Source organism: Antedon mediterranea, chromosome 7 (genome assembly GCF_964355755.1).
Source record: "Antedon mediterranea chromosome 7, ecAntMedi1.1, whole genome shotgun sequence".
Classification (NCBI taxonomy): domain Eukaryota; kingdom Metazoa; phylum Echinodermata; class Crinoidea; order Comatulida; family Antedonidae; genus Antedon; species Antedon mediterranea.
In genome coordinates, this window is record NC_092676.1 from 23,095,265 (window position 1) to 23,122,518 (window position 27,254).

General features: G+C 31.6%; 3 protein-coding genes across 3 annotated transcripts; 2 read left to right on the forward strand and 1 right to left on the reverse strand.

Moving 5' to 3' along the window:
* Positions 1–548: 548 nt before the first annotated feature.
* Positions 549–13,978, forward strand: LOC140054119 (chloride intracellular channel protein 5-like). The gene is made up of 5 exons (XM_072098999.1): positions 549–695; positions 8,563–8,701; positions 9,019–9,190; positions 10,095–10,290; positions 10,716–13,978. The coding sequence occupies exons 1-5, from the start codon at positions 648–650 to the stop codon at positions 10,854–10,856; spliced, it is 696 nt and encodes a 231-aa protein (XP_071955100.1). The 5' UTR covers positions 549–647; the 3' UTR covers positions 10,857–13,978.
* A 133-nt stretch (positions 13,979–14,111) lies between these two features.
* On the reverse strand, positions 14,112–17,725 carry LOC140054120 (profilin-4-like). Its single transcript, XM_072099000.1, has 5 exons — positions 17,145–17,725; positions 16,719–16,847; positions 16,473–16,607; positions 15,407–15,512; positions 14,112–15,298 (listed from the first exon to the last, which is right to left on the reverse strand). The coding sequence occupies exons 1-5, from the start codon at positions 17,244–17,246 to the stop codon at positions 15,270–15,272; spliced, it is 501 nt and encodes a 166-aa protein (XP_071955101.1). The 5' UTR covers positions 17,247–17,725; the 3' UTR covers positions 14,112–15,269.
* Positions 17,726–19,744: 2,019 nt separating this feature from the next.
* LOC140054274 (protein FAM228B-like) lies at positions 19,745–27,149 on the forward strand. The gene is made up of 6 exons (XM_072099205.1): positions 19,745–20,011; positions 20,366–20,599; positions 21,295–21,489; positions 21,749–21,917; positions 25,113–25,257; positions 25,563–27,149. Exons 1-6 carry the CDS (start codon positions 19,871–19,873, stop codon positions 25,759–25,761), a joined length of 1,083 nt encoding a protein of 360 aa, XP_071955306.1. The 5' UTR covers positions 19,745–19,870; the 3' UTR covers positions 25,762–27,149.
* Positions 27,150–27,254: the final 105 nt, after the last annotated feature.

The window sequence follows — 27,254 nt, forward strand, 5'->3', positions numbered from 1 at the left end:
TGAATTTTATTTACAAATAAATTAATATACATAATTACTGTGTATATAAATTTAAAAAGTATTACATTTTTATTGTAATTTTTAGATCTTATCAATATAAAAAACAAAGAATTCATACTGTACACACAGAATGTTACAGTGTAAAGTTTGATGCACTCTCTTGCGCGCGTCAGCGTAAAGCTGAGAACGCATACGCATATCCGGTCCAAAAGTTACTTTACGCGTACGCGTTTACGGTAGGCGCACGCGTTTCCGGTAGGGCGCTCGCCATCCTACGATGACGTGCTCTCTTATTCATTTGGTTTAGCGCCCTCAGTGTTTTCAATTATAAGTTTCCCGCTTTTCATTCGTTTTTCTCAGTTATATTTGATATAAAAAAAGCTTTTATGGATAATTTTAAAATGAACAGTCACTTAAGCCTAAACTATTGTTTTCTTTTCTTTACATAACAAAGTCATTCAATAGAATTATGGAAATCCATAAATAATAATCCTCGCCTCTCTTTTTGTCACCCACATTTTGAGGTCATGTAAATGAAGGCGGGGTCAAATTGAGTATTCAGAATCTACGGGCAATCGTGAATGTTCAAACATTCTCTTAGCTTTGAGTAGGGAATTGTAAGTTGATTTTACGATTAAATTTTCAAAATGACAGAAAAATTAGAAGAACAAGAAGGAGTACATTTATTTGTGAAGGTATGTAGCCGTATATTTTGTGATGTTTTACCTTTGCTTCTAGCAAAATAAACGTTAATTTGAGCATGGCTCATCGTCGATAGGCGACTAGCGAGCTAACCGACACCACCACCGCCCAACTAGCAGCAGCCTGCAGGACCCTGGTCCTTTCTGCCTGGTTGTTTTCAGATTGAGTAGCTCATGCAAGGCTAGGTGAATAGGCTTATTATCTAGGCCTATTGAAAGTTAACCTCGTTTGGTTAACTTTTACTTGTTTTAATGTCTTTTTATTCTGTCATTATTAAGTTTTATTATTAAGTGTTTTATTTTTTTATAAATATTTATTATAAAATAAAATCTTAAATTTTATATTTTGACTGTCAGTGAAATATGGATGGAGTAGAGATGAAAGAATGCTCAGTTGAAAATCTTCTGTAGTTTTGTAGTGCTTTTGAAAGTCCTTTAGAAAGTCCTTCACATTTTTCTCATTACACATTTAATTATCCTTCTTAACAAACATGAGGTTATTTAATATCACTAAGTTAAAGTGCTGTATGATAAATAATAAATACGAGCCATTGAGCGTCTTTATAAATCTTTCAAACAATCTTGTTTTCTCAATTATACAGGAGACACAGATTTGATAACATGTGTTTATTTTTAGCTTGCATTTCATTAAAGAATAATGATTTTTTTTATTACCAAAGAATAAAGTTGATTCTATTTACAGTAGGGAATAACTAATATATGTTTACAAGAGAATATGCAGCATAAGATTTTTTTTAATTATCAATACATGTCATTATTAAATTTTAAAATAATTACAAAGGCAAGTGAAACCCTAAACCACCCAATATTCAATTTCAAAAAATAAATGATGTGATCAACCCCTCATTTTGGTATACTGTACACCTATTTAAGGGACACTTATTCACAGTAAGGAGTAGTTATTGAAGGTATCTCTTTTATAGGGGTTTTACTGTTACATAATTGAACTCTCAAGGTGAGACCTCCTAATATGATGTACTTTTACAGGTACTGTATATCATTTTACTGTATAAACTACAAAGCAATGCAGTGTGTACAGTTATGAATGTAAAACAGTAAAGATGAGAAAATAATGACATTTTAGATTAGTAAATACAGTATCTTGTAGTTTTGTAAACATTGATTGGTTGAGCAGCAATGTTATTGGTTGAGTTGCAAATATTAAATAACAAACGTAAACAAAAATACATTTTATAGTTTGTGACATTTTGCTTGACATTAATAATAATAACTAATATGAACATAAATGTGTACACTGTGATTACAAATAACCACCAATCACAGAATGACGTACTCAAATTGAACTTTACCTGATTGCTACTAACAACCAATTAGTTTAGACGTAACGACCTGTCATTTAATTATCTAAACGTGCTTTATGCCTCAAAATGTATATTTCCTCAAAATTTATGGGGTGTTAACGATTGTGGACTAAAATTATTGCTTAGAATTTTATGTTATTACACTCATTAAATATGCATTCATACTAAACACGCTTTTATTCTAATTGTTAATATGAACTAAACTTGTTCTTACTGTCAGTTGTACTGTACTGTAGGTTGTATGAAAGATCTCAGTATTTCTCCAGCGGTCAAACGTTTAGTTTTACTACAGCTGTCAATCAGCATTGCGTTGCAGCTAAAAGTTGCTCAGCTAACTAGTTAAATGGCGTTTAGACACCAAATCAATTGGGTGTTTTTAACCTTTATTTCCAGGCTGCTATTTAACAGATTATTGAAAAACTTTTCCTGTTTCTGCTCCCACGAAATTGAGGTTAATTTATTCATACAGTTTTTAACAAACTGTTTTTGCAGCAGAATAATGACCTAAAACATACTGTTAACACAAGAAATGGATATACAATAATCTGTGGTTGAGAATTAGATAATTGTATTGATAACTCCATATATAACATATACTGTACTGTACATAATTACATCATATTTTATGTTGTTAATAGTTGTTGGTTTATTATCTAGTTTCTGAAAACCGCATACTGCAATTGGTACTGTATGTGAGATAATTTTATGTAACAATGCAGGGAATAATTTCTACATTTGTGTAGCAAAAAATACAATACAAAACTATGTTTCTTGACTAAAAAATCAGTTTGATAGCAATTTTGCTAAACAAAATTTTCAAATGAAATTTTTCCCTGCAATGAAGTAGGGTTACAAAAATGTAAATACTCTATGGGCTTGGCTAATGTAGATTGGGCAAACATTGTAAAGTGCATAGTACAGTAGTTATAACCATTTTGATTACTTTATGTACTTCTGTACAATTGCCTTTAAAGTCAACAATATCTATTGTAATTCTGCTTTACTTGGGTGCTCCACGATAAAAACTGAAACTACTATTAACAATTAGGTCAGCTATAAAAAGAAAGCTGTGATTCAGTTATGCTTGAGCCTTTAATAATTACTAAATAGTAAAAACGTAGTATTTTACATTAGACTCTAAAATGTGAAAAAACACTTGACAGTGTATTAACTATTACTATGCTATAACTACACTTTGTTGACTGAATCTAATTAAATGTGTAAAGGTTACAGTACTTGAATTTAAATTTGTAAAATGCCGTTTTTGCATCAAAAAGCAAAATTATTTTAAATTCAAATTAAACAGGATAGTAGAAAGACAAGAAACTTACCTAAAATTTGATAAAACAATACAATAGCTGTTAAATAGCTTCTTACATTTCAGATATAGAGATTTTGTAAAGTACAGTTCCTGTTTTTTAATTAAAATATAATTCAATATTTACTGTTAATGTTTTCTGTTAATTAGTAAAATTTTTGCCAAGTTTTAATATAAAATATTGAATTTATTATATAAATATGTATTGATTGAATATATTAAATCATTAAAAAAACAAGATTTATGTAAACTGATGTAAAATGATGATTAATGTAATATACTGTTTGTCCTTGCTGGTACTGTGAAAGTTTCATAGGCGTAACCAACATGTTCTATTTAAGCAACGTTGACGACACTGGATACAAACATTGAGATTCCATACTAATACATGCAGCATCAAATTGCTAAACCATCTCATATTTAGTGTTTGCGGGTATATTACTAATGCACCCCTGTAGTTTTGATATTCAGAGCTTTATACTATGATCTTTAGAGGTCAAACAGAAATTGACCCTACATTAATCTATAGATCACTGCCATATGTATACATCATTTTCATAAATATGAAGATTAATTTTTGAAGATGTAAAGTGACTGCACTTATGTTCACTCATCATTAATGTTCTACAGTACTGTTACTTACTGTACTATACGATAACAAGTTTATTTGTATACTGTATTATAACATATTTAAAAAAAAATATACTTTCATCTTTATAGACAGTTGTACTGTACTGTAGGCATAAATGTACTGTGTCTGTGTGTTGTGGTGCTGAATAATGTGCTTAAATTAAAGCCCCATTCCCTACGTTTTTTAGATCTAATTTAAGATCACAAACTATATTTAATGTAAAAATAATACTATATGGTCCTATTGCGATAACTTTTTTCGTCTTTAAACGGTTAAAAATGTGAAAAATAAGTCGATTCTAATAATTATAGCGGCCCGCTATAAATCCCAAAATGCATTGCGCGCGGATTGATATTTTTGTTTTTCACCTGTAATTCGCCCACTTTTCGATCGATCGTGAGGCCAAAACAAATGGAAGACTCCTAACTTTTCAGCGAAAATACCGGGTTTTCCCCAATTTGTATCAACGGAGTCTGGCAAAAATAGAAAGACAATTAATGCAGCAACTATACAACGTCAGGCTAGGTATATAGCTCGCGTACGATGTTCGTACGTTACCGATGTTTACCAGCTAGGCCTACAAAACTAAGCCTAGCTAGGCTAGGCCTAAGACCGTCCACGAGAGGTCGATCGCCGCGAGCTACTTAGGTAGTGCATTGTTTCTCACTTTTTATCATAATTTACCATAAAACGTACATTTAAGACAAGGAATGACATGGTTTAATGTTTTTAAAGTGATATATATGTATTATTTTCCAAAAAACGTCCAAAATTGCAGGGAAGGGGTCTTTAATTGTATTTAATGTTCCTACAGTATACAGTAAATGTACACAAAATTTACCTCTTTCAAGGAGGTTACAGTACTGTATATTTCTTTTTTTTTCTTTGTACTGTACATTGATATGTCACAGACCAACCACATTTTCACAGAAATATACTTTCACCTTTATAGACAGTTGTAGGCATAAATATACTGTACTACTACTGTTATAATGAATTATAACCACAAACTACATCATTTGGAATTAAACTTTAGTAATTCACAGTACAGTACAGTAGCTAAATAATCTAGTTTACACACCTCAAGGTGATGATTAAATATCAGGTAGGCAAATTGCTATGATTAACCATGGACATAATATAATACCTCCAGGAATTACTAAAGGTGTACTGATTTAATATTACCTTGAGAGGTTTTAGCTAAAACCACATAAGCCACACAATTACGCCTTGACATCATCATGTACATTGAATTACTTTGTTTATTTTTCAAGTAGGACTTTCAATATGGTCACTTTGTTTAGTGATATTATTGTTCAGTCTTCATTGTTTAAGCTAATCAGCAATTATAAAAGTGTTTTTTTATTGTATGTACTGTAGTTTATAACCATATCTGTTGATTTAGTTCTTCTACGGTATATTTAAACTAACTTGGTTTGTTTATTTAAATTCGCATGTCTTTTAATTCTGTTTGGTTTAGTGTACATTGTATCTACAAGTAGCTAATTTGTCCATGTCTTTAATAAAAACATTTCCTACATTATATTCCCGAACTGTTAACAATTGGGCTATTTACTGTAATGTTTTTATACACCACTAAGAAAACTTGTTTGGGTCCCAAAGGTGTCCTCTTAAGAGGGGTTTTACTGTAATTAATAAACAGAATAAGGATGCTTTTGTGAGTCTTTATAAAAAAATTGGTTTCAGTTTCAGTAAGTATGTACCGTATGCCAAATACCATTCTAGTAATGACTTTCTACCAAAATTGTAGGTCTATTCAATTGTGTCTAGAATTTCATTATGGTCCACTGAATAAAGTATAAAATTCTGTACTGTTGTTTTTTGTAAGAAATATTTCTTATTTATAGATCTTTTCCTGTTGTGAGTGATCATAAATTTATAATGTAATAAACTAACATAACATTGCAATTTTAATAGAAGTTAATTATTTTCTCTACCAAATGTTGTACAGGCAATAGTGTCAAGCTCATCATGGTATACTGTACAGTCTATTTTAAGATATTTCACCATAGTTTTTTTGTGACTAGCAAATGCCTGGTGAGCTACTTTCTGCAGATTTTATTTTTGAGCTGGTCCCATGTTTTGTTTGTTGCTACCTGCTGTGTTTGCAAATGGACTATTATAGTATAGATTCCACTCTATAGAGAAATAATGTACAGAGTATGTCAAGTACTAAGGCATAGAAATCATTCGTTGTTCACAAAAAGTTTCACAAAAAAAATTTGCATATTTTATGTTTATTTGCATATGATGCAAATGAGCCGTATCTGACAGGTGTGATTTTTAGAATATTATTATTTGTAACAAGTGTGACTTTTAGAATTATAAATTATTTGTGATCTTTTTTACCGTTTTTAGCTACAGTATCATAGTATAATCTCATGGCCTAGGCTAGGACAAAGACGTACTTGATTACAATTTACATTGCTACAAACAATATTTTCTTATTTTAAAGGCAAAACTGTTTTATTATATTTCGACTTGAGGTATGATCAATGAGCATTATTTTTCTTTGGACATCATTAAACTTTACAGTATGGATCTGTTCAAATACAGTGGGCGAGCTTAGTCATGGTTGATTGATTTACTGTAGTACTTCTGTATCTTTAGTAGGTTTGAAATAACAAAAATAAACTTATTCATACTAAAAATTACAGTAGGGCTACTGTAGTGTTCTTAATTTAAAATATCTGGATTGTCCAATGCTTTTATTTATAACAGAAATAAAGAATGTTCTGATACCTTTATTAAGATAAAGGTAGTACAGTATAGCCAAATAATATCTACCTTAAATTAATAGAAATAAACTTCAATTCACTAAAAATAACAGAAGGGCTAGTGTTCTTTATTTAAAATATCTGGATTGTCCAGTGCTTTTATTTATTATAACATGGAATAGAGAATGTCCTGATATATAATATAGGAAAGATAAAAGTAGTATAGCTAAATACTATTTACTTTAGAATTTACTGTAATAGTCGTAGGTCTCTTATCAGCAGCATGATAAAATTGTCTAAAGGTTTTGTGGGTTAGTCCGAACAGTCCAAAGGTGGACATACCACGCCTTGTAATACTGTATGAACTTAAGCTCTATCTACACTATTAAACTTTATGTGATGTGCCCATATATACAGTATCTACCATATATACCATGTTTAGGCATATCACTACCATATTTGGATATATCACGTGTATGCGAATGTCAACAAGTTTAGAGATGAGTGGTAACATCTGAAATCATAAATAGTAATGCTTCTGACGCAAAATACAAATACGGAATTAACTTCTTAATATCCAACTTAAACACTATATGATAAGGTATAACATTAACAATATAATAATATACAAACTAAAACTATTGTTGAAACATGTATAGTATTATGTTTGTGTTGTAACAGGATATTATCAAGGAAAACTAATGGATGTTGAGCTCCGAAGATCAAAGAGTTTATCTTTGGCTGCGACATGATCAGTTCCAGGCTGGCTCCTTATTTTTATCAGATACGATGTGCCGCGGAGAATATGATAATACAGCACTGTGGTAATTGTCGACATAGCCAGACATAAAATCACTGTTAGGAGTTCCTATCTTCGCAAAGCAAGCTTAGTGTCCTGTCCTGTTGTAAGATTGCCTTAGTATTAATAAACCAATGTTCTTCTATGAAAGATAAAACCTGAAAAGCATGCCTGAGTAACTCAGGTGTAACAACCTATACAATGACAAGTACACAAAGATGATGATGTTTAGAATACCTTACTTATCTATCATTTATTACAATAATATGCTCTATATAAACATTTCCTAAAACTGTATAGTTTTTGTTGGCTGCAAAAGTGTAAATGCCTTTCTTTTTCATAATAAAAAAAATTTGTTTTACTGACTGACTCACTCCTGAATTCATTACAATAATATAAACATTTTGACGGGTATATAATACATTTAACTATTGGCTCTATGACATTTTCATAATAAAAAAAAGTGAGTTTTACTTTATTTACTTCAGAATTGTTTGTCATTTTAATTAAACCTATTTGATTTCTAAACAATATTTTGAGGTTTTTGACATTTACAGTAAATGAGTAATTTAAATATTAAAGGCATTATAATAGTAAGTACAGTAGTAATTAGTATGTGCAGAGCCTTGTTGGTTAGATGGAACATAATTACAATACTGTAGAACGTATAATTATGGACCTATAAATTAGATCCATGGTATGACTATAATAATGTAAAATGTATATCAACATTTCCAATTAGTCCATTAACCATTTGAAACTAGGCTTGATAAAAGGGACTGTTACATCAGATAATAATAGTTTATTTATGAAACATTGTATAAAAGCAATATGCATACAATGCATTAATAATATTTATTGACGTTCATATTATAATATCCAGTTTGTAGTACCGCAATCAACTGATACATTGTATGAAAGTATTGTATTGATCATAATAATATGGTTTCAAAATTTACTTTTATTATTTGAATTGTAGCCTCTAATTTTGATAGTAACTTATAAGGATTATTTATTTTTCTTACTTTTTAGGCTGGAATAAATGGAAGGGACCTTGGAGACTGCCCTCTGTGTCAGCGTATTCACATTTTACTGGTTCTGAAGAAAGTTGAATATTATGTGCACACTGTAGACATGAAGAAAAAAACACCGGAATATCGAAATATTTCAGGTAACTATTGAAAGAATTTCTTCTAGTCCATCAAACTAGTTAGACAAATATGGTAGTGATAGTGTAGACAGAGCATTACACTGACTTCATTTTTTGGAAAGAATAACAAAATGGGCATTCATGTGAAATTTATATTTAATATAAAAATATATTGAAATATTGATTTCTACTATTAACAACTTACAGTAGATACTATAGTGTTAATTATTAACTTATCATGAATGTTTATATTGAAATTCACTTTGTTTATATACTTCAGCATATGGTTTAAACATTTTCAATCAAGTTTAAATTTTGTAATTACATTTCATTCCCAGGTGGAAAGCCTCCTCCAATGATTTGTGATGTTTACGGAGGGAACGTTGTTACAAAGCAAGACGTTGCGAGAATCGCTGATTACCTGGAGCAAACAATCCGTGAACCGAGTCTAGAGTGTGAAAATGAGGCTGCAAACAAAGTTGGCATTGATTTGTTCAGGGTGTTTGCAGGGTGAGTGTTGTTTAGGCCTGTGGTCTGCTCAAATGCATGTCACTGCCTGTCCTGACCGCGAAATTGTTATTAATTGACCTCTCTGGCAGAAATCATGAATAATGCATGATATTAATTATATTAGAGACAGCCTACCTACTTCCTAAATATAACTCAACCTAACCATCTAAATAATCTCTCTCAGCTCAAAATGCATGTCATATCTTGTCCTGGCCGCAACATTTTTATTACTCGACCTCTCGGGCAGAAATCATGAAAAAATGCAAAAAATTAGTTGTCTACAATAAAGATAGTCGTCCTCCTTTCTTCACGACCTGAAGTCCAGACAATTGCCCCATACAAGCTGGCTTGCCAACAACTGTTGATACAACCTATTCGATTTATATCATAATGTCTTTTTTTTATCCCAAAATTTATTTCATGAATTATTTCGAGTATTAGAATTTCGCATCCTGACCTTTGTCAAAGTTCTGGTGCTCTTGATTCAAACAATAGATTTTCAATTATTTATAAATAGTGGCACTATGGTTAAAACCTTACAAATTCCAGGTCCCTTTTTAATCAGCAGTTTGAATAGTGAATATGGACTTTTAGAGTCGAAGTTCACTTCCACATGGGTTGTAGTCGACTGTTGACAGATATTGAAGTGTCTGTCGTCTAGAGCATACGCAAAATGATGTCATAGGGTTGCAATCAACATAGTCCACGTGAACATCTAAAAGTCTCTAATAACACTACGTGGAAAATCTACAAAACGTTGAACCTTTCCCACTCTTGGTCAGTCCCAGGTTTGACATAAAACATATCTGTTTGTACAATCATCTTATCTCTGATTAGTTATCAACTGTGTCTGCTATCATAGACATATTTGCATAATAATTCACCTGTTCACCTATTAAACCAGGTACATGAAGAACCAAGACAAAACTAAGGACGATGCCCTGAAAGCAAAGCTGACAGAGGAACTCAGAAGCGTGGACAAATTCTTAAAGAGCGATGCCTCTCCCGGATGCTATCTTGATGGTGATACTATGAAACAACCAGATTGTAACCTCCTTCCAAAACTACATCATGTTAAGGTTGCTGGCAGAATTTTAAAGGTACAGTAACCAATTTTTTGGCCCATCTCGTTTGGTGTGTATTTTTTGTTAGTTTAATTATGCAACTCTAAAGGCCAATTTATACAGATGAACGGTAAACGGAAAACCTCATGCTTGTCCTACATAGAATCTGTATCTATCCTCTCCACATTTTGTTATTATGGTCATAAGAAATAACATAGATTCTATGTTTTTGTTTACCGCTTTACTGTTACTGCTTGTCTTTGTAAATTGGCCTTAAAACTACATCATGATACATTGAGTGATTTACAGAAAACACAATAGATAAGTAGACAGATAAGATCTGGTGCTAAGCTCACATACCATAAAAGTAAAATTTATTTATTATCGTCCTCAAGCTTTAAAATGAAACTTGACATTTTTTAATCCGGTAATAAATCAATTTAAACATTTGGTTTTTTCAGAGTTTTTCTATTCCCGATGAATTTGATGCTGTACACGAATATTTAAACACCTGGTATGCAACAGACGTGTTCGAAAAAACAAACTATCCTGATGCGGAAGTTGAATACGGGTGGAAACACACCAGATTAAGCCACAGTTAAGGGGTCTCTTATTCGTTGTTAAATCATACTACACAAAACTAACTATCAATGGATTCGAGATGATATTTATATGGTTGTTTGCTTACATTCACACTAAAGCTTCTTTCACACCTTCTCCTGTATGGTTTCTAGCAAATAAAGTCGAACGTCAATGTTTCTCACATACCGAATGGCCCATAACTCTGTGGAGCGTCGTGAAAACGAAACATTTATGTTTCAATTTTATTTGCTAGACCAGAGCAGATGTGAAAGACTATTATGAACAAAAATTACTGAATTAAAATAGTTGTACACCTTTATAAAATGATAATTGTGCTTGCATTTGGAAAGCTTTACCAGCGCATCAATTTTGAAATGAGATCGATAATATGTCTGTATTACTGTAATCAGCTTTAGAGAATCCTTTCGTATCCATTAAATAGGCTTTATGTGTAGTGGAATTGAACTGTAAACAGCTGATCATACTGCTAAGAAACTAATGCTTGTACAGAAATAACTCAACTATAGAGGGTGTCCTTTAACAAAAATAATGACATTTTCAATCCTTGCAACTGCATTGAATCTATGCTTCGTCGCCTATAAGTAGTTTATTATCACACTAAGTATATTTGATTGTACAATAGAATTGTCATGCACATGTTATCACAAATATGATTACATACAAGATTTGAAAATATTTAGTTTGTGAAAAAAGAGAATATTAGTCATCAGAAGTTTATGTTAATGAAATAAAAATAGTCGCAATATAATATCCACTTGATTATACTATAGGCCTTTTGTGAATTACTATAAAAACAATGTATGCCATTTGAGGTTTATTTTGTTCAGTATCATAGAGGATTCTATGACACAATGGCCTGTGATACAGTAGTAGCATGTGATGCTGTATCACAGGGTTTGTCTATGATCCTGGAAAAGGTTTATTCTTTTATATACTGTATAAAAATGTCCATTATATTGTACTAGGCTTTATACTAGAGTCTTAAGCTAAATCTAATGATGGTGGCTACACTCTATGATGATGTAAGCTGGTAAAATGAAGCCTTATAGAAGCCGTTAGAATAAGCGTATAACTGTAGACAGATGTTCCAACCCCCACGTTGGAGGTTTCGGGAGGTTTACTTATTGTTAAAAGATTTGACGCGTTTTAACAGATTTGATGCATGTTTAACAAAATTGACGCATATTTATCAAATTTGACGCGTTTAATAGATTTGACATGTTAATCACAAAATATGTTGCATAATCGACATTTCAATGTCTACCAGAGTTGCGTCACGCTTTCTAGCAACTAATCTGATTAGTAATTATGTATAAATACAGAAATAACCTTCGAAAAATGTTTTTATCTAAAACCAAAATTTCAGGAAATTTTGTTAATATTCATGGAGAATTTGAGAGGCTCCCATAGAAATTGAGAGGGTTGGAACATCTGTGTAGATGTCCACTAAAGCACATTTATATCCTTGACACACTATCCCTTGTTTAAATAGATGTAATATTTTATATGGCAGGGTTTTCTTATTAAATCACCTTAAATAATTAGCCTCTGTTAGTTTTGATCAAATGTTTAATATACATGTTTGATTACAGATTGCACTCATAATACCCTTTTATAAATATAAACAGGAATGTTATGTATTTTTAGGTTATAGTTTATTTGGGAGAAGGAAGTTGTGGTATTTGTCGTCCACACCTGTGCGCAATTAAGCCCAGTAGGCAGGTTATTCCCCATTTACATTGCTCTAGCTGAATATTTAAAAAATCACATTCTTCGGGTGGTTTTTATTTTAAAATGTTTACCACAGTACGGACGTGAAATATTATATGTTGAAAGTTCTTAATAAATTGCTATTAGGTGGACCGTGTTTGCATGCATTAAATAGCATTCATATTATTGTAATTAAGCCTGTATTCAGATTATAGAATTAATTTACGATAGTATACATTTTAAAGGTTTTAGCATAAATTAGTTGTAGTTTACAGAGTGATTTAATTCAGTGTGATAAAGATGCCATCACACTAATCCAACTGTCTAGACAAGTATGCAACTTGTGCGTTTATAAAGTACATTTCAATCATGTCGACGCTATGTTGTGGAAATTATGAAGAGGGGGATGGGGGGGGGGGTCTTTTTTCGTTACTTTTTACAAGTATAAATACATTATTATAATTGTTATTTTTATTTCTCTCTTAAAAAGAGTGTGATAATCCTAGTTTCTCGGCCCTATTATTCTCTGTACTAATTTCCTAGACTATCCCCGCACTTTTCCCTTTCACCATCTCCTTTCAATTCTCCTTCCTTTATTCATAGATGTATTCCCTGATTCTGGGACTGGATATTCCCCATTTACAGTACCTAGTAAAATATGCCAGTGTTTTTTTATTTGTTGATTTTTAAGGTAAAATTAAGAATCACAAAACGGGAAGAATTTTTTGATTATTAAAATGTAAAGTTAATCTTTGTAAGTTTTTGATAATGGTATATTGGTGCTTATCACTGTTTTTTTAAACATTATACTTAAGTGTGAATTAGTTGGTTAATAACTACAAATAGCATAGTACTGTAACACATATTTTAGTGATTCACATGGCTCACAAGCTGGACTATATAAACACCTTGCTTTAATATACAATTTCTTAATCTAGATTTAAGGCATGTGATAATATATTTTGTTGGGTAGAATGGTATTATAGTTTGTTCACTAGTAGTTTAGTAATGTTTACTTTCATCTAGATTAAAAGTTCAGACACATTTAAACACATATCAATGCAAAAGCTGAGGTCTTTGCATAGTTAAAATAGTTCCCAAAGTGACCAAATTCCTGTACACAGTAGAACAATTTATGCTATATTCGGCATGTTATGCTTAATCGTATTGATATAAATTTTATATTCTTTATAATATATTGACATAAAATTTAAATATAAGAAAAAATATTTACCACAGAAAATGATTTTGCATACATTTTTAATAGTATTCATAAAATGTAATTCCATAAATTAGTAGAAATTTTGAAAGTTTTGTTTTATTATTAGAATTTAATTCTTATTTTGTAGAAATACATCACCTTTAAAACCCAAGTTAGATAAACATTTAAATGTACCCGTAGTTTATATTGTAGTATTGTTTGTATGTTTTACCATGTACTATATAATTTTAACTATTAATTTGCATGGCTAACGATATTGACGTTTAGTCCAGGGAATACGGATATTATGGACATCTTGAGATACGACCATTTATTATGGAATTGACAAAAAAATTGAAATCAACTAATAAATTGTCCTCATAAAATATATATGTTGTTTTGTTTCATTGTTTTCAGAAGAATGAAAGCATGTGATTCTTGTATATTTTATTGTCGCTTATGGCATTATCTCTCCAGTATCACAGAGAATTCCATGATACAGTGTTACATGTCTATCACATCTCCAGTATCATAGGCAATTCCATGATACAGTGTTACATGTCAATCGCATCCTTGTATCGTTGAAGCTGGAATAGGTTTGAGCACCATTACCGAGGTATGCTGTCCATAAAATTAATGAATGTAATATTAAAAACAGAATCATATGTTTGGTTGACCATAGGCTGGTTATTTCTGGTTTTCACGCTGCTGCTCTAGCCCGCTACGTCACACGAGATGACTCATTCATTAGATGAAATCAAGCAGCTTTATTGTACTACACTTTGACATTTTTGTTAAAATGGAAACTCCACTATAATTTATTGGTACCACCTGTTGAATCCAAAAACGGCTGAGAAAAGAGTCTAACGACAAATCCCAAAGCATTCTGGTATTTATGAGTTTCATGATATAATTCGCTGTCAGATAATCATTGAATTATTATCAAAACAGTCCATTGAAGTTTTTGTTTGTAATAGGATACTTGAAGTATCTAGGCATGATGAAGTGACCCCCAGACTTGACCTTAGCAATAACAATAAGCGAGCAGCGTTTTTTGTAAGAAATATTCTTGTTTAGAACTATATTTACAAAAAAAAAATTAGACAAAAATGTCAAAAATTGAAATGATTATAAATAGCACCCTCTATTTATATCAATAGCAGCCAGGTCTAACAGTACACCACCACTACACTGAATTCAGTATGTTGGAAGAAATAAACAGTTTTTATTTTGGCTCACTGCTGTTGCCTTATTTTGAGAATCATTCCAATAGCCAAAACAAAATCTAAATCACATATGTATGTCCAATACAATTGCACAAAATATCAAGGTCGCTGTCTGAAGATTTGGCATTAAAACGGTAAACACTGAATCCATCAACAGGGCCTACTGAAAACATAGTTTTCTACAAAATGGAATCGATCACTTTTGATAGATTTTTGTTTCTTGTAGCTTATATTCTTCTTTTGCAGTTCAAATCCAATTTAAACAGGTTATTCACTCATTTGTCCTTCTCTTTAAAGTACTCGGCTTGAAATAGAAAAAAAAAATGTGCATTTCAGTTTAAAAATACTTTTTTAATTACAGTAATAGAAAAAAAATGTTATCTTTGTAAAGACTGAAAACACCCTGTCTTACCAAGTTTTTCAACTGCTTCAACACAAACACTTGGAAACATGTTGGCATTGTAGGTGCCAAATATGATCAAACTTGCTGTCTTCACCAAAACTAGTCCCAACTTATCCTTTCAAAACAAAAAGTGATATTAGCTATTTATGAACCTTCAGTTTGCATTCGATTGGGACTTTAACGTTGAGTATTGTGTTTCCAGTTCAAATTAGTTTATTTGAATAAATATTTTGAATTCTACGTTAGTATGCAACAAACAAACGAAAGCGCTCCGAAACTGAGTGAAGTACTTGACAAAATATTGCCACAGAGGGCACATATTGATCGATATTTCAGCCCATGTTAAAAGAATACAAATTTTTCTTTTTTGTTTGTGAAGTTATTAATGAACCGGTTTTCTTGAATTTCAATAGGCATGTTCTAAAAGTATATACCTATTAACACCAACAGATTCAGAATAATTGAAAATTGTAGGTGCTACGTCGTGAGGTGGTTTCCCGAATGATCGTAAAATCAAAACGGTACTGGGTATGACCAACTAGCGTTCTTGTCACCAACTAGCGTTCTTGTCACCAACTTGTCATCCATTCATAGAAGTACTGATGTAGTAGCCTATCTGTACGGTGACCATAGAATGTGACCCGAGACATGACTAACTACGACTTTTAATTGATAGAAGATTGAAAAAATTGTTAAGAAGAGTTGTACTGTATGTGGATGTTTAATGAAATTATGTCAATAATGTTTACACACTAGGCATATAAATAGTAATGTTTGTTAGTAAAATTAATTTTGAGTTAATAAGAATAAGGTATAAGGAAGAAAAGCAAAGAGACTATGGCGCGGCTATTCCTGAATATACAATACTAAGTATCGTAGTTTTAAATATTAATTTTTAGGCGATCTTGACAAAGGTCAAGCGCCTATAGCCTGCCACGTTTCGATATTCAATATTCAAATAAGCATACAAAGCATGTACTATACTTGGCAAAATTGTATTTTGCCAAGTAATGAATAAAATTTAACCATTCAAATAATAAAAAAGTAGTAAATCATCGTTTTTGTGTATACTTACAATTTTTGCATATATGGAGTTTTTATCTGCTCTGACGCACTTGTAGAGTTTGTCATTGTAGAATAAACCTTCTTCCCGAGTGCGTGGAGGGTCCTTAAAAGCACTCACTAACCTTTGCATCTGGTCATTGTGAAGCTACAAAATAAAACCATTGAATATTTTACACGATATATTACAACATTACATACATACAACTTCTTTTATTCCATATTATAATTATAAATCGCTCTGGTATGTATCTCTTACCGTGAATCCTGCAGAGCTTGCACGTAATGACATGTCTTTTCGTCTGATGATTGCGCAATGTTCGACGTGACCTGTGCCAATAAGAGCATCGTGTAACAGATTCTGAAGTTGGTTCATTTTGGACCGATCCTAAAAAAAGACATAACTTATTAGAAACCATTTTAAAAGTGAAAAAATTACACTAAAAAAAAAAATATTAATAGTACAAGTAAATCATAAGTAGATTCCGAGGGTGTACAAGCTGCCTTTTTTAGAGGATAACAACAAATCTACTCGTAAATTTTGTTGGTTTTTAGCAAATTATATCAAAATCAATGATAATTTCGCATTTATTTAGTTCTCAGTGTACATTCATCTTGTATTTCTCACAGAATACACACAATTGTGTATTTTTTTTTAAATCACAATCAAAGAAAAATTGTACACCTGTTCAGGTAGATGTGGCGTATCCGGATCAATGTGTTCTATAACTAGTTTCACCAATTCTTGAATTTTATCAAGTCGTTTGTATGCAGTGGCTTCAACCATGATTCAAGCAATGAAACAGATTTCAATGAGAGGCATATGATAGATAATACAGCTGGGTACAATTATGGAGCCAATTACCTCTGCGTGTAAAGTACTGTTGTGAAAGTCTTGTAAAGCAAGACCAGTTTTTAATGCTCCCTTGTTTTCTGCAGTTCTCTTTTAAATTATACATATGTTTCCAGACCTTTCACCTGCACCCTATCCCAGTATAGCGAGAGATCAATGCACCAAGCACTCTTGCAACAAATTTTAAACTTGAAAACAATCATCCAAAAACCTAATATAAAAGACGTCAGAAATGCTATCGCTATCTTCTCAGAGCTGACGTTTAAGAGGATGCAGGTTTCCAAAGGTGATAACTGTACTTATATAGGCTGGTGAAAGACAGAATAATAAAAGGGAGGTAGCCTGCTACAACTGTAGGTATGGTAACAACATAACTTCAGTCACAGTTCATAAAGTTTATATACATGTAACTTGAGAACTACAGTACACACATCAGGATCAAAAGTCAATTTGTTGAAACTTGGTTTTAATTAAAACAACTTTCACCAAACCTGTAGCATAGAAAAGCTGTATAATGGACAATACTGCTTTTTTAATGTTTTTGATAAAGAAAAAAAACCTAATTCTCAGCACTAGTACACTATAAGGATGTAAATTCTTCTAAGTTCCAGTGAATTTAGATCTTCAACAGTGTGGACCGTGCCCCTGTACTACAGCTGTGCTCCTAGTTTTTATTGATTTAATTTGCTCTTTAATTAAAAGAAAATCAAATATTTCAGTATAAACAGGTGAATCTTAGATCATAGTAAATTATACACAGAACAAATCACCACTGTATAATCAATGTCCAATGAATAAAACGATTGCAGACGGAGCAGATGAAACGACTGGCAGGCTGCAACTGTAGATAATGTATAGATAGTAGCAAGTAAATTACTACCGAATGCTTAAAAGAGTAATATTAAGACAGTTATTTCAGAAGAATGTGACTTTAATTAACTTCCGTACAGCATCTTGATCTTGTTATCATCCTAAAAATACAGTATCGTCGTACGATATTAATGATATACTTATTTTTATATCACATGTGCATACTTCCAGCCAAAGAAACTCAAATCAATAACAAATGTAATTGCTTTTATAATTAAAATTGTGTGTCCTTCACTGCTGATGTAGAATTACTTCTCTTAGCAACCCTTCATATGAATAGTAAATAGAGTCCCTGTGTTGCAACAGGTTTAACAAGCCTCTTTGTAAACAGCCTTTTGTACAATGACAATGATGGTGTCTTTGAAAGACAAGTTTGATATTTTTTGGTCATGAGTCAATGAGCAGATTTAGGAGCATTGATATGCAAAGTGTTTTCTTTGAATGTGTGGGTAATCCTAACCTGGAGGTTATAATAAATACAAAGTGTGGTAGATACTCTATACATTCGACAGCCAATGGCGTAACAGAGACCTGGGAGGCCCTTGGTTTTAGGTACCCCTGGCCCTCCAACGGTGGAGGCCTCAGGCATTTAAGCATTTTTTCGACATATTTTAATGCCTGTTTTTTCCTCTGGGCAAAGCAACGGGGCCCCCATAACCTCCAGGGCCACTGAGTTTGCCAGTAAGCGCTCATCATAGCCATTCACCAAAGAGCAATCAGCAATATAGTTTTTTCTAGTGAATCCACTAGAGAGCACTATCTTTTGCAAGTGTGGAAACCCTGAACAACAATGATCATGTAACAAATTCTGTGATTCCTCTAGTAACCTGCCGTGCTATGAAACAAAATTTCCAGTTCACACAGATGAAAGAAAAAAACATTTGTTTTGTTATAGATGCCTATATTTCTGATAGGAATAGTTTGCCTCACGCCACTTAGTCCTAACTTATGTTGATTATTGACTGTTTTACAAAATTTAATTTGAAATGTGACCTACAGTAATACCTAGACCATAAAGGTATAATTAAACCATGAAGGGTATGCCTACTATGATGAATGAGGACAAATTCATCATGCATTCATTGTTATTTTTATTGTATACAGCTACACGTGCTATTTAAAAGAAAGATTAACAACACACAACTGTTCTATGATTACACTACAACTTAAAAAGAATCATAAAAACCATACTAATTGATTATTGCAAGAAATACAATACCTTATAAAGAAAAGATCAAAAATGTTTTGTTAATAACAATGTTACCTTTCTGTCATTATTTCCCGATAGAGGGCGTGAATAGCGTCTGCCGTATCCTTGGAAACCAAATGTAAACTGCAAATTCCGAACAAAGTACTGTCCACAAATCCTAATTAAAAACTATTTAATCAGAAATATGTCGATTTAATATTAAGCATTGAAGAATATATATAAATCAATGAACATTATAAGTTCATTTCTAATGGTTATATATTTGTTTAAACGAACATAAAGTCGTTTACAACAGTTGTAAATAAGTGTGACAACGCGATAAACATTGTTTTGACCACCCCCACAACTTTCTGCCAGTCAAAACATTAGGCGCGCATGCATGTGTGTGATCGACAAACAATGAATCGGTAGCGAAGTAATGCAAAATGTTGATTTAATTTAAAGATTTTAGCCTGCATCTTGGTGATTATCAGCAGGAATGTATAGGGAAAGAAGCTTCAATAGAGAGCCAAATCTGGGCAGTATTACGGTTCATGCACCGGCTTTACGACGAGAACTTACAGCGATTGATCCAGCCCCGTCTGTTACAGTTGATCAGGCTGATTACATGCAGGAGAAGGTATAGCTGCTCGGGTGTCATGGACTCTAGGATCATGTGCCTAGCTAGGCCCTATATGTAGGAGGCCTACAGTAGCTAAGGCTAATATTTATTTTTAAGAACAAGTTTGAAAGAACTTAAGGCCTAGTAAAAACTATAATAATAATATAGATAGGCCTACTAGTAGGCTATAGTAGGCTAGGCCTTATAATATAATTTATTTACAGAAAAATACAAATTAAATTTTTGTTTAAATATAATAATATTAAAATTACGCATGTAATAAATAAGGTTCTCCTATCTAGACCATTTCCTAGGCCTATAAGTTATTGGGATATCCATACATTTTTTCTGATTTATATTCTAATTTTGTAGGACGCAACAAAAAAAAACAGTTCAGCCAGACGACCATGGTCTTCACCAAACCCAAGTCGTTCAAACATCACTCTATCAGCTACCAGTCGTTCTACTATTGGACAAGGCAGTAAAATTCAGAACTGGTTGAATGAAAAGGCAGTAAAAGGAATTCAAGAAAAGGCTGATCCTGAATCATTGACTACAAAGTCTCTGTATAATCCTATTCTGCATCGTGAAGATACGTTTGTCAGGGTAAAACTCCTATTCTATTTTATTAAAATTAACGCTGTTGCTAAAGATACGGTACCGTATCCATGCTTTTAAAAACTAAAGATACGGTAATTATAGAGGGCGCTTCCGTTTGCTAAAAGTACGGTAAAATTGCATTCCTAAAACTCGTACCTAAATATAAAACTCCTTCCTAAATATAAAACTCGTTCCTAAATATTAAATTCCTTCCTAAATATTAAAAACCTAACCCTCTAAATAATCTCTCTTAAATTAAAAACTAAAAAAAAAAAAAAAAAAAAGACGTCAAGAAGAGTATCGAACCTACAACCCCTTAAGCCAAAGCCTCACCACATGCCCACTAGGCTACACAGCTGGCTTGCAGAAAACCAATGCAATAACCTATTTGATTAACATCCACATTACATAGCGCCCTCTATAATTACCGTACCTTTAGTTTTTAAAAGTATGGATACGGTACCGTATCTTTAGACATAACGTAAAATTAATGCCATGAACATTCATTTACAAATGAGTACAAACAACAATAAATATAGGAAAAGAAAGACCATGTAGGTGCTACCTACTATGTTACCTAGTTGGTCAACCACAAACAGAAAAAAAAATAATATTATCTACAAACAATAAATTTACAACATTACAAAAAATTTACCAATTGCAAACATTTTGAATAATAATTATGTTTATTTATATTGTAGGATGTGCATAACTATCTTCTTAACAACTCCTACCTCGATTATCGCAAAAAAGAGATTCTCTACAAGAAATGGCAAGAGCGAGTAAGTGAGCCAATAGAAGCACAGAAAAGCAATGCTCTCAAGAATGGATATGCTGATGTTGATAGCAGAAAAAGGAAGTTGTTCGAACAGTACTTAGCGCATATTAATAAGAAGGTATAAGCTGCATTCACACTGAGCCTAGATATGATCAAAGAATACACTATTTGAATCTTAAGCTACATTCACACTGAGTCTAGATTTGATCAAAGATAGCACTGTTTAAATTTTAAGCTACATTCACACTGAGCCTACAGTAGATAGCACTGTTTAAATGTAGATCCTTTGTATGAATATTAATGAAAGGCTGACCATTGTCAGCTTTGTACTCCTAATATATCTGTACTTTATTTTTATGTACACTTATTTGTTCTAGGGTCATGTATTTCTTGACACATTTGATCCTAAAGAGTATGATCCAATGAGGTTAGTCCATCCTCGTTCAGCACCTATGGTTGCACGTACAAGAAGGCTTTCAGACCCATTGCTGATGCAGGCCCAGAATAGAAATGAAGAAGATAGGGTCATTCTAGGATGTACTTCAGGTACGTTTCTTTCAAGTATCAATTTTGACAGGACAAAGAGTAAAAGGGACACAAACAAATGGAGAAGGCAAGACTCAAACTCTTGCCTTTCTCTATTCCAGATTCTTTAGGACTGCACATATATTTTTAGAGCTTTATACCACTATAATTCAATCAGTGTCATAAACAAAATTACTTACACAACACAAACTTGAAATTGTTTGAGAGAGCAGTATGGCGTATTGGCCAAGGATATCAGACTATAATAGCATGTGAAAGGCATGGGTTCAAGACATGTCTGTGTCATATTCCTTTTAGATACCTTAGTCTTAATGCCTCATCCTTCCAATGGAATGTAAAGCTGTTGGTCCCATGTATATACATATGCATGGTACTGGAAAGAACTTGGTACCTTATTAGAAAAGATTAGTGATCATGGTCTTCTTGTACTGGGTCCTTTGGGAATGCAATATTTTTTAGAAATAATAAAAAATCAATTTTACCTTGAAAAAGAAACTATCCATAATTAGAAAATATTATTCCAAATACTGTCTGTATAACTTCACAATATTAAACTTAAAGAGTATATGTTATAATATTTCTGTGATTAAAGTATTTAGTATCTTGTTATGGTATTCACCTAAATTTGTTTTAGTTCAAATTCCTGAATTGTTAATTAAATTGTTAAGATACTAGAAGATGCTTAGTATATGATCCAGAGGTCATGTTTGTCTAATACAGTTATCAAACATAGTCATAGTTTACTGTAGTACTTGTACTTCAAGTGTCTGATGTATCAGTTAGATAATTAGAGATGCTCTAGGGATCATGTCAATATTATTCTACAATTGTTGACAGCAAAAACATTTTGTTTTGTCTATATGTTTATGCATGGAGGAAATGGTTTATGCAATAGACAGTGTGTGATTACCCATAATCAGGTTACATAGTAAAACATTGTATTTACTGCATCAACTGCAGTTGACTATTTTTTTGACATGGTACCTTATGTTTTCAAATATAAATATAACTACACTATGTTTGCTATTCCTTGGTTGTATTTTTTAGAAACTAGTGTTTGTTTATATAGTTTATATAGAATAAACCACCATAGAAAATGCCTGGATGGACTTAGCTTAATTTGACCTGATCAATTTTCTTATTAGGTTATATGCATGATATGCATATAACCTCTTGATTCTGTCAGAATCTTTATTTATTTCTTTATTTATTTATTTATTTATTCTTTCCTTAGCAATATTTGTCCGTCAATTATCTTGATATCAGTTTCATCTAACTAAGTCAATTTTTCAGAGTATATTTCTTATGGCCAGGAATCGATGTGGTTATGTTTTCACGGTGCGCAATCAAACATTACGCGGTCTACGCGCGATTTAACGAAATCACGTTTGTAATCATATCTTCACAAGCATGAATCACTTTTAAACAAAATTTGGTACTCATAAATTTCAGGTCATATTTCATCATATGGCAATACAATTACGTGCGTAGCGCATATAACGCATGCGTACGCGCGCTTAAAATGTTCAAAATTGTCAGAATTTATTTTCGATGAAATTAGAGTACGTTTCAGGCAATTTTAAGCGTTTAAAAATTGCCATAAGTGCGCAGATTTTTGCAGGCGCACTGCGCGTCAAACGTTATTGCGCACTGTTTTTGTCCGATTACTGTTGTATAACCTTTCTTTAACAATATCATCATATTGTATTAACTTTTCAACGCCAAACAGCGTTATACGAGTACGTCAAAAGTGACAGGCTACGCACGTGTAAGTTAACAAAATGGTGAAAATATGCTAAATTTTAAAATTAATATATATCGTTAGAATGCTCGGGAACACCGATTTTTTATTTCATTTTCTTGAAGTGTATGTATCATATGTATGATTTATTATGAAATTAAGAGAACAAAAGTTGATTAAGTCATCATTAATGGCATATTAAATTTACAAAAATTAATTTCGACAATCAAACAAATTATAAAATTTTCTTAGGCCGAAATAACAAACTTAACATTAACTTTCTTCCTTAAGAAGTTCATATATTAAAGTTAAAAGTATATAGTTTGACAGTGCATCATTTTAAAAAATCTTTAAAGATGTCATCATAGTAAAAAATTATAATTCATTGCGGTATGTAATAATCTATCTGCACCAAAGTGGTTACTGCATAGTAAATACACGGAGGAATATTTCCATATTTTTTAGTCAGTTGTGTATGGCTCGGTGGTCTTTGCTCGTGTCTATAGCATTTAAGGTACCGAGTTCGAGTCTCACCTTGGGAAACGAGACAAAATAAGATTTTTTTTATTATCCGTATTGTTTGTTCAATTGTATTTCTTAGTGTATAGATTATACAGATATGATTTATAATGAAATTTATTTAAAAACACAAAATGTGGTTTATGACATTATATACGCAGAAGGATCTTTGATCGGATTACGATACCGGCTATTGTATTTGCGTTAGCAAGATCCTATCATATATTATAAATAACTAAAGATTCTGAGAAAATCAATCAATCAAAATATCTTAAATCAATCAATTATCTTTATTTAAATCAATGCATATAACCTATAATTCGTCATAGTGACGAATTAAATCTAGTTAAACATTATTTTTGTGTTTATCAATTACATTATGTTTATTTTAACATGCTACTGTATACTGTAAGTAATATAACATGACTTATGAATTAAGAAAACAAAACAATTATAACCGATCAATTTTCTTATTAAACATTATTTTTGTGTTTATCAATTACATTATGTTTATTTTAACATTCTACTGTATACTGTAATATAACATGACTTATGAATTAAGAAAACAAAACAATTATAACCGTTTTAAATCACTTGTTAAGATTCATTTATTGTTGCCGGTGGGTCTACTGTAGGATGGTTGCAGTGAAATATATTTAAATATGGTATAAAAGTTATAATGATAATGAAAACATGCATTGAAGTTTAGTTTTAAGTTTAGTTTAAGCAGTTTTATTTTATTACTGAGAGGGCTACCCTACTGAAAGAAAACGAAATAAAATATAAAATAAAATATGCTGTCTGTATGTAAATAAATGCATTCATTTATAGAGTTTTATTAATATTAATTCATAATATTATTTGATTTTAATATTATTGTTTTATTGTACACAAAAAAAAAGCAAAATAATCACCAAAAAATGTTTTTCTTTTAGGAGAACGTCTTTCAGATCGGGAAATAGAGCAATATAGACTACCACCATTACCATTGGTTCCGCTTGGACGACACGGCACAGAGTGCCGCACATGGCTTGCCATGCCACTCACAGATATTGAAAGCCCAGTTAGAAGACAAAGCAGGTAAGGAGGTTCAGTAAAGAATTAAATTACAAAAATATATTTTTATTATATCTTATTTCAACAATATTTGACGAATTATGCAAATAATATTTTATGATTTCTATCTTTTAAATTTGTTCAATGTTTTTCTAATAATAATTGTATATCTGTCATATTTTAAAATGTTGATACAAAAATAATGCAATAGAATAATAATTTTGAAAATCTGCTAACAAAACAAAAACAGCCAACCCTATTTTTTATTTGTTTTTGAACTAGACACAATAAACATTTTTACCTTTTAAAATTGTGTGTTTTTTTTATAGGAGGCGAATGCGTGGTACCTTTAACGACCTACATTTTGACGTTCGTGGATGGGCATCTGGCGCCCAAAACTCAAAATTGGCTGACGAGGAAATGAATATACAAAGGCGGCGTCAATTCTTGCAATACCATCCTGCCATAGCTACAGGGACGCTTACGCATAATACGCCAGATACACCCCAAAGTGCTGCCTTGTGTTAACGTGCTACTTTCTTTCATAATGTGCTAAACTTTCATTTTTAAATTTATATTTAAATAATTGTTCTTGATCTTTTATCACATATTATTGAAACATTTATAATCTTGATTGCATATAGTATTTAATTATTAAACTATTCTGAATTTGGAATCTCATGTGTGATATTTGGAAAGTAATGAATTAACAAAACCAAAGAAATATTGTTATTGAGTAAAATGTTATTGTATATAAATATTGTAAAAGAACTATTTAAAAAATGGAGATTACTTACTTGAACGTTTTGATCTTCATCAACCTGGTCATGATGTCATCTAATGTTGATGATTATTTCATAAACAGGCTGCTCATAAACAAGCAGTCAGCAAAGATTGTTTGAAACGTTGAGTAAGTACTCTCAGTTTTTTAAATAGCTTTTTCAAAAAATGTTATCTTTGTTAACATAGAAGCTAATTGATATTCTTTGATGAATGGTAAACAATTTAAAGATGTTTTTATGACTTATGCTAATGTAAAATTTTGTGGTGATATGTATTTTTTCATGATGAGTATGAAACGGAAAAGCCTGATGTGTACTACTGCATACACTGAGTGACTTTTCAACTGAAAATGTCTTTCCATTTCATAGGTACGTAATTTATAGGTAAATTGGTGAAACAATTCCGTATTCATCTGGATTATTCCATAAATTGGATTTGTTGACAAATAATGATAACAGTGCGATTTTAAATGTTGTAAATTATAAGTGCCATTTCCAATGTTTTATTATCGCTTTCATTTAATTTGTTTTTAGTATTCGAATTATATGTTTTTTGTTGTTTTTTTTATTTTTTTTTTCTCTAAATTGTACACTTTTTGTTGTCTTTCCAAAACAATGCCTTCCAAAAACCACAGTGTATTTTAAGAGAAATATTAAAACTAATTTATATGTATTCTTTCTTTGTTGATATGGAGTAGTAATTTTAAAGTATGAAAACTTTCAATTTTCAGGTTTTCCTCAAAACTTAATGGGTTGCTGTTTTTTGTGCATAACAGAAAACAAACTTAAAATAATTTTGGTGGTAATTAAATGTCTTCCCACAATAATGTATTTTCGTCATAATTGTGCTGATTTGAATTATTTGGTGTATGAGATGAGGCTGAATAGATTGGCACTAGGGTCGTCGAATGGCTGAGGGAGGGTTTACAATTTTCATTTCACTAGGAAATAGGTCGTATTTGGATTCATGATTGCTATTGTGATTGGTGGATTTTCATGAGAAAATTTGTTCATGGTTGAATGTAACTGGTTCGTGGTTTGTGACGTAATATTATTATATTTTTATTAATATTTCCTAATGTCTATAAGTTTCACTTGTAGTTAATAGTAACGCGCAATGAATGAGATAATAAAATGATTTAAAAAGCTAAAAAATATTTTTGTGTAGAATTCATTTGTTGCGTAACATTTGAGTGCTCAACTGGTTTTTTTTTTCTGTTAGCAAAATGTCGTAGACAT

Excerpts from the sequence above, each read along its gene's own strand:
- LOC140054120 (XM_072099000.1), bottom strand. The coding sequence starts at position 17,246 with ATGGTTGAAGCCACTGCATACAAACGACTTGATAAAATTCAAGAATTG. Across the intron at positions 16,608-16,718 it reads CAAGCTCTGCAGGATTCACG|CTTCACAATGACCAGATGCA; the intron begins GTAAGAGATACA and ends TTTATTTTGTAG. Across the intron at positions 15,299-15,406 it reads TGAAGCAGTTGAAAAACTTG|CCGAGTACTTTAAAGAGAAG; the intron begins GTAAGACAGGGT and ends TTCTATTTCAAG.
- LOC140054274 (XM_072099205.1), top strand. The coding sequence starts at position 19,871 with ATGTATAGGGAAAGAAGCTTCAATAGAGAGCCAAATCTGGGCAGTATT. Across the intron at positions 20,600-21,294 it reads GTGAAGATACGTTTGTCAGG|GATGTGCATAACTATCTTCT; the intron begins GTAAAACTCCTA and ends TTTATATTGTAG. Across the intron at positions 21,918-25,112 it reads CATTCTAGGATGTACTTCAG|GAGAACGTCTTTCAGATCGG; the intron begins GTACGTTTCTTT and ends TTTTTCTTTTAG.
- LOC140054119 (XM_072098999.1), top strand. The coding sequence starts at position 648 with ATGACAGAAAAATTAGAAGAACAAGAAGGAGTACATTTATTTGTGAAG. Across the intron at positions 8,702-9,018 it reads GGAATATCGAAATATTTCAG|GTGGAAAGCCTCCTCCAATG; the intron begins GTAACTATTGAA and ends TTTCATTCCCAG. Across the intron at positions 9,191-10,094 it reads TTGTTCAGGGTGTTTGCAGG|GTACATGAAGAACCAAGACA; the intron begins GTGAGTGTTGTT and ends CTATTAAACCAG.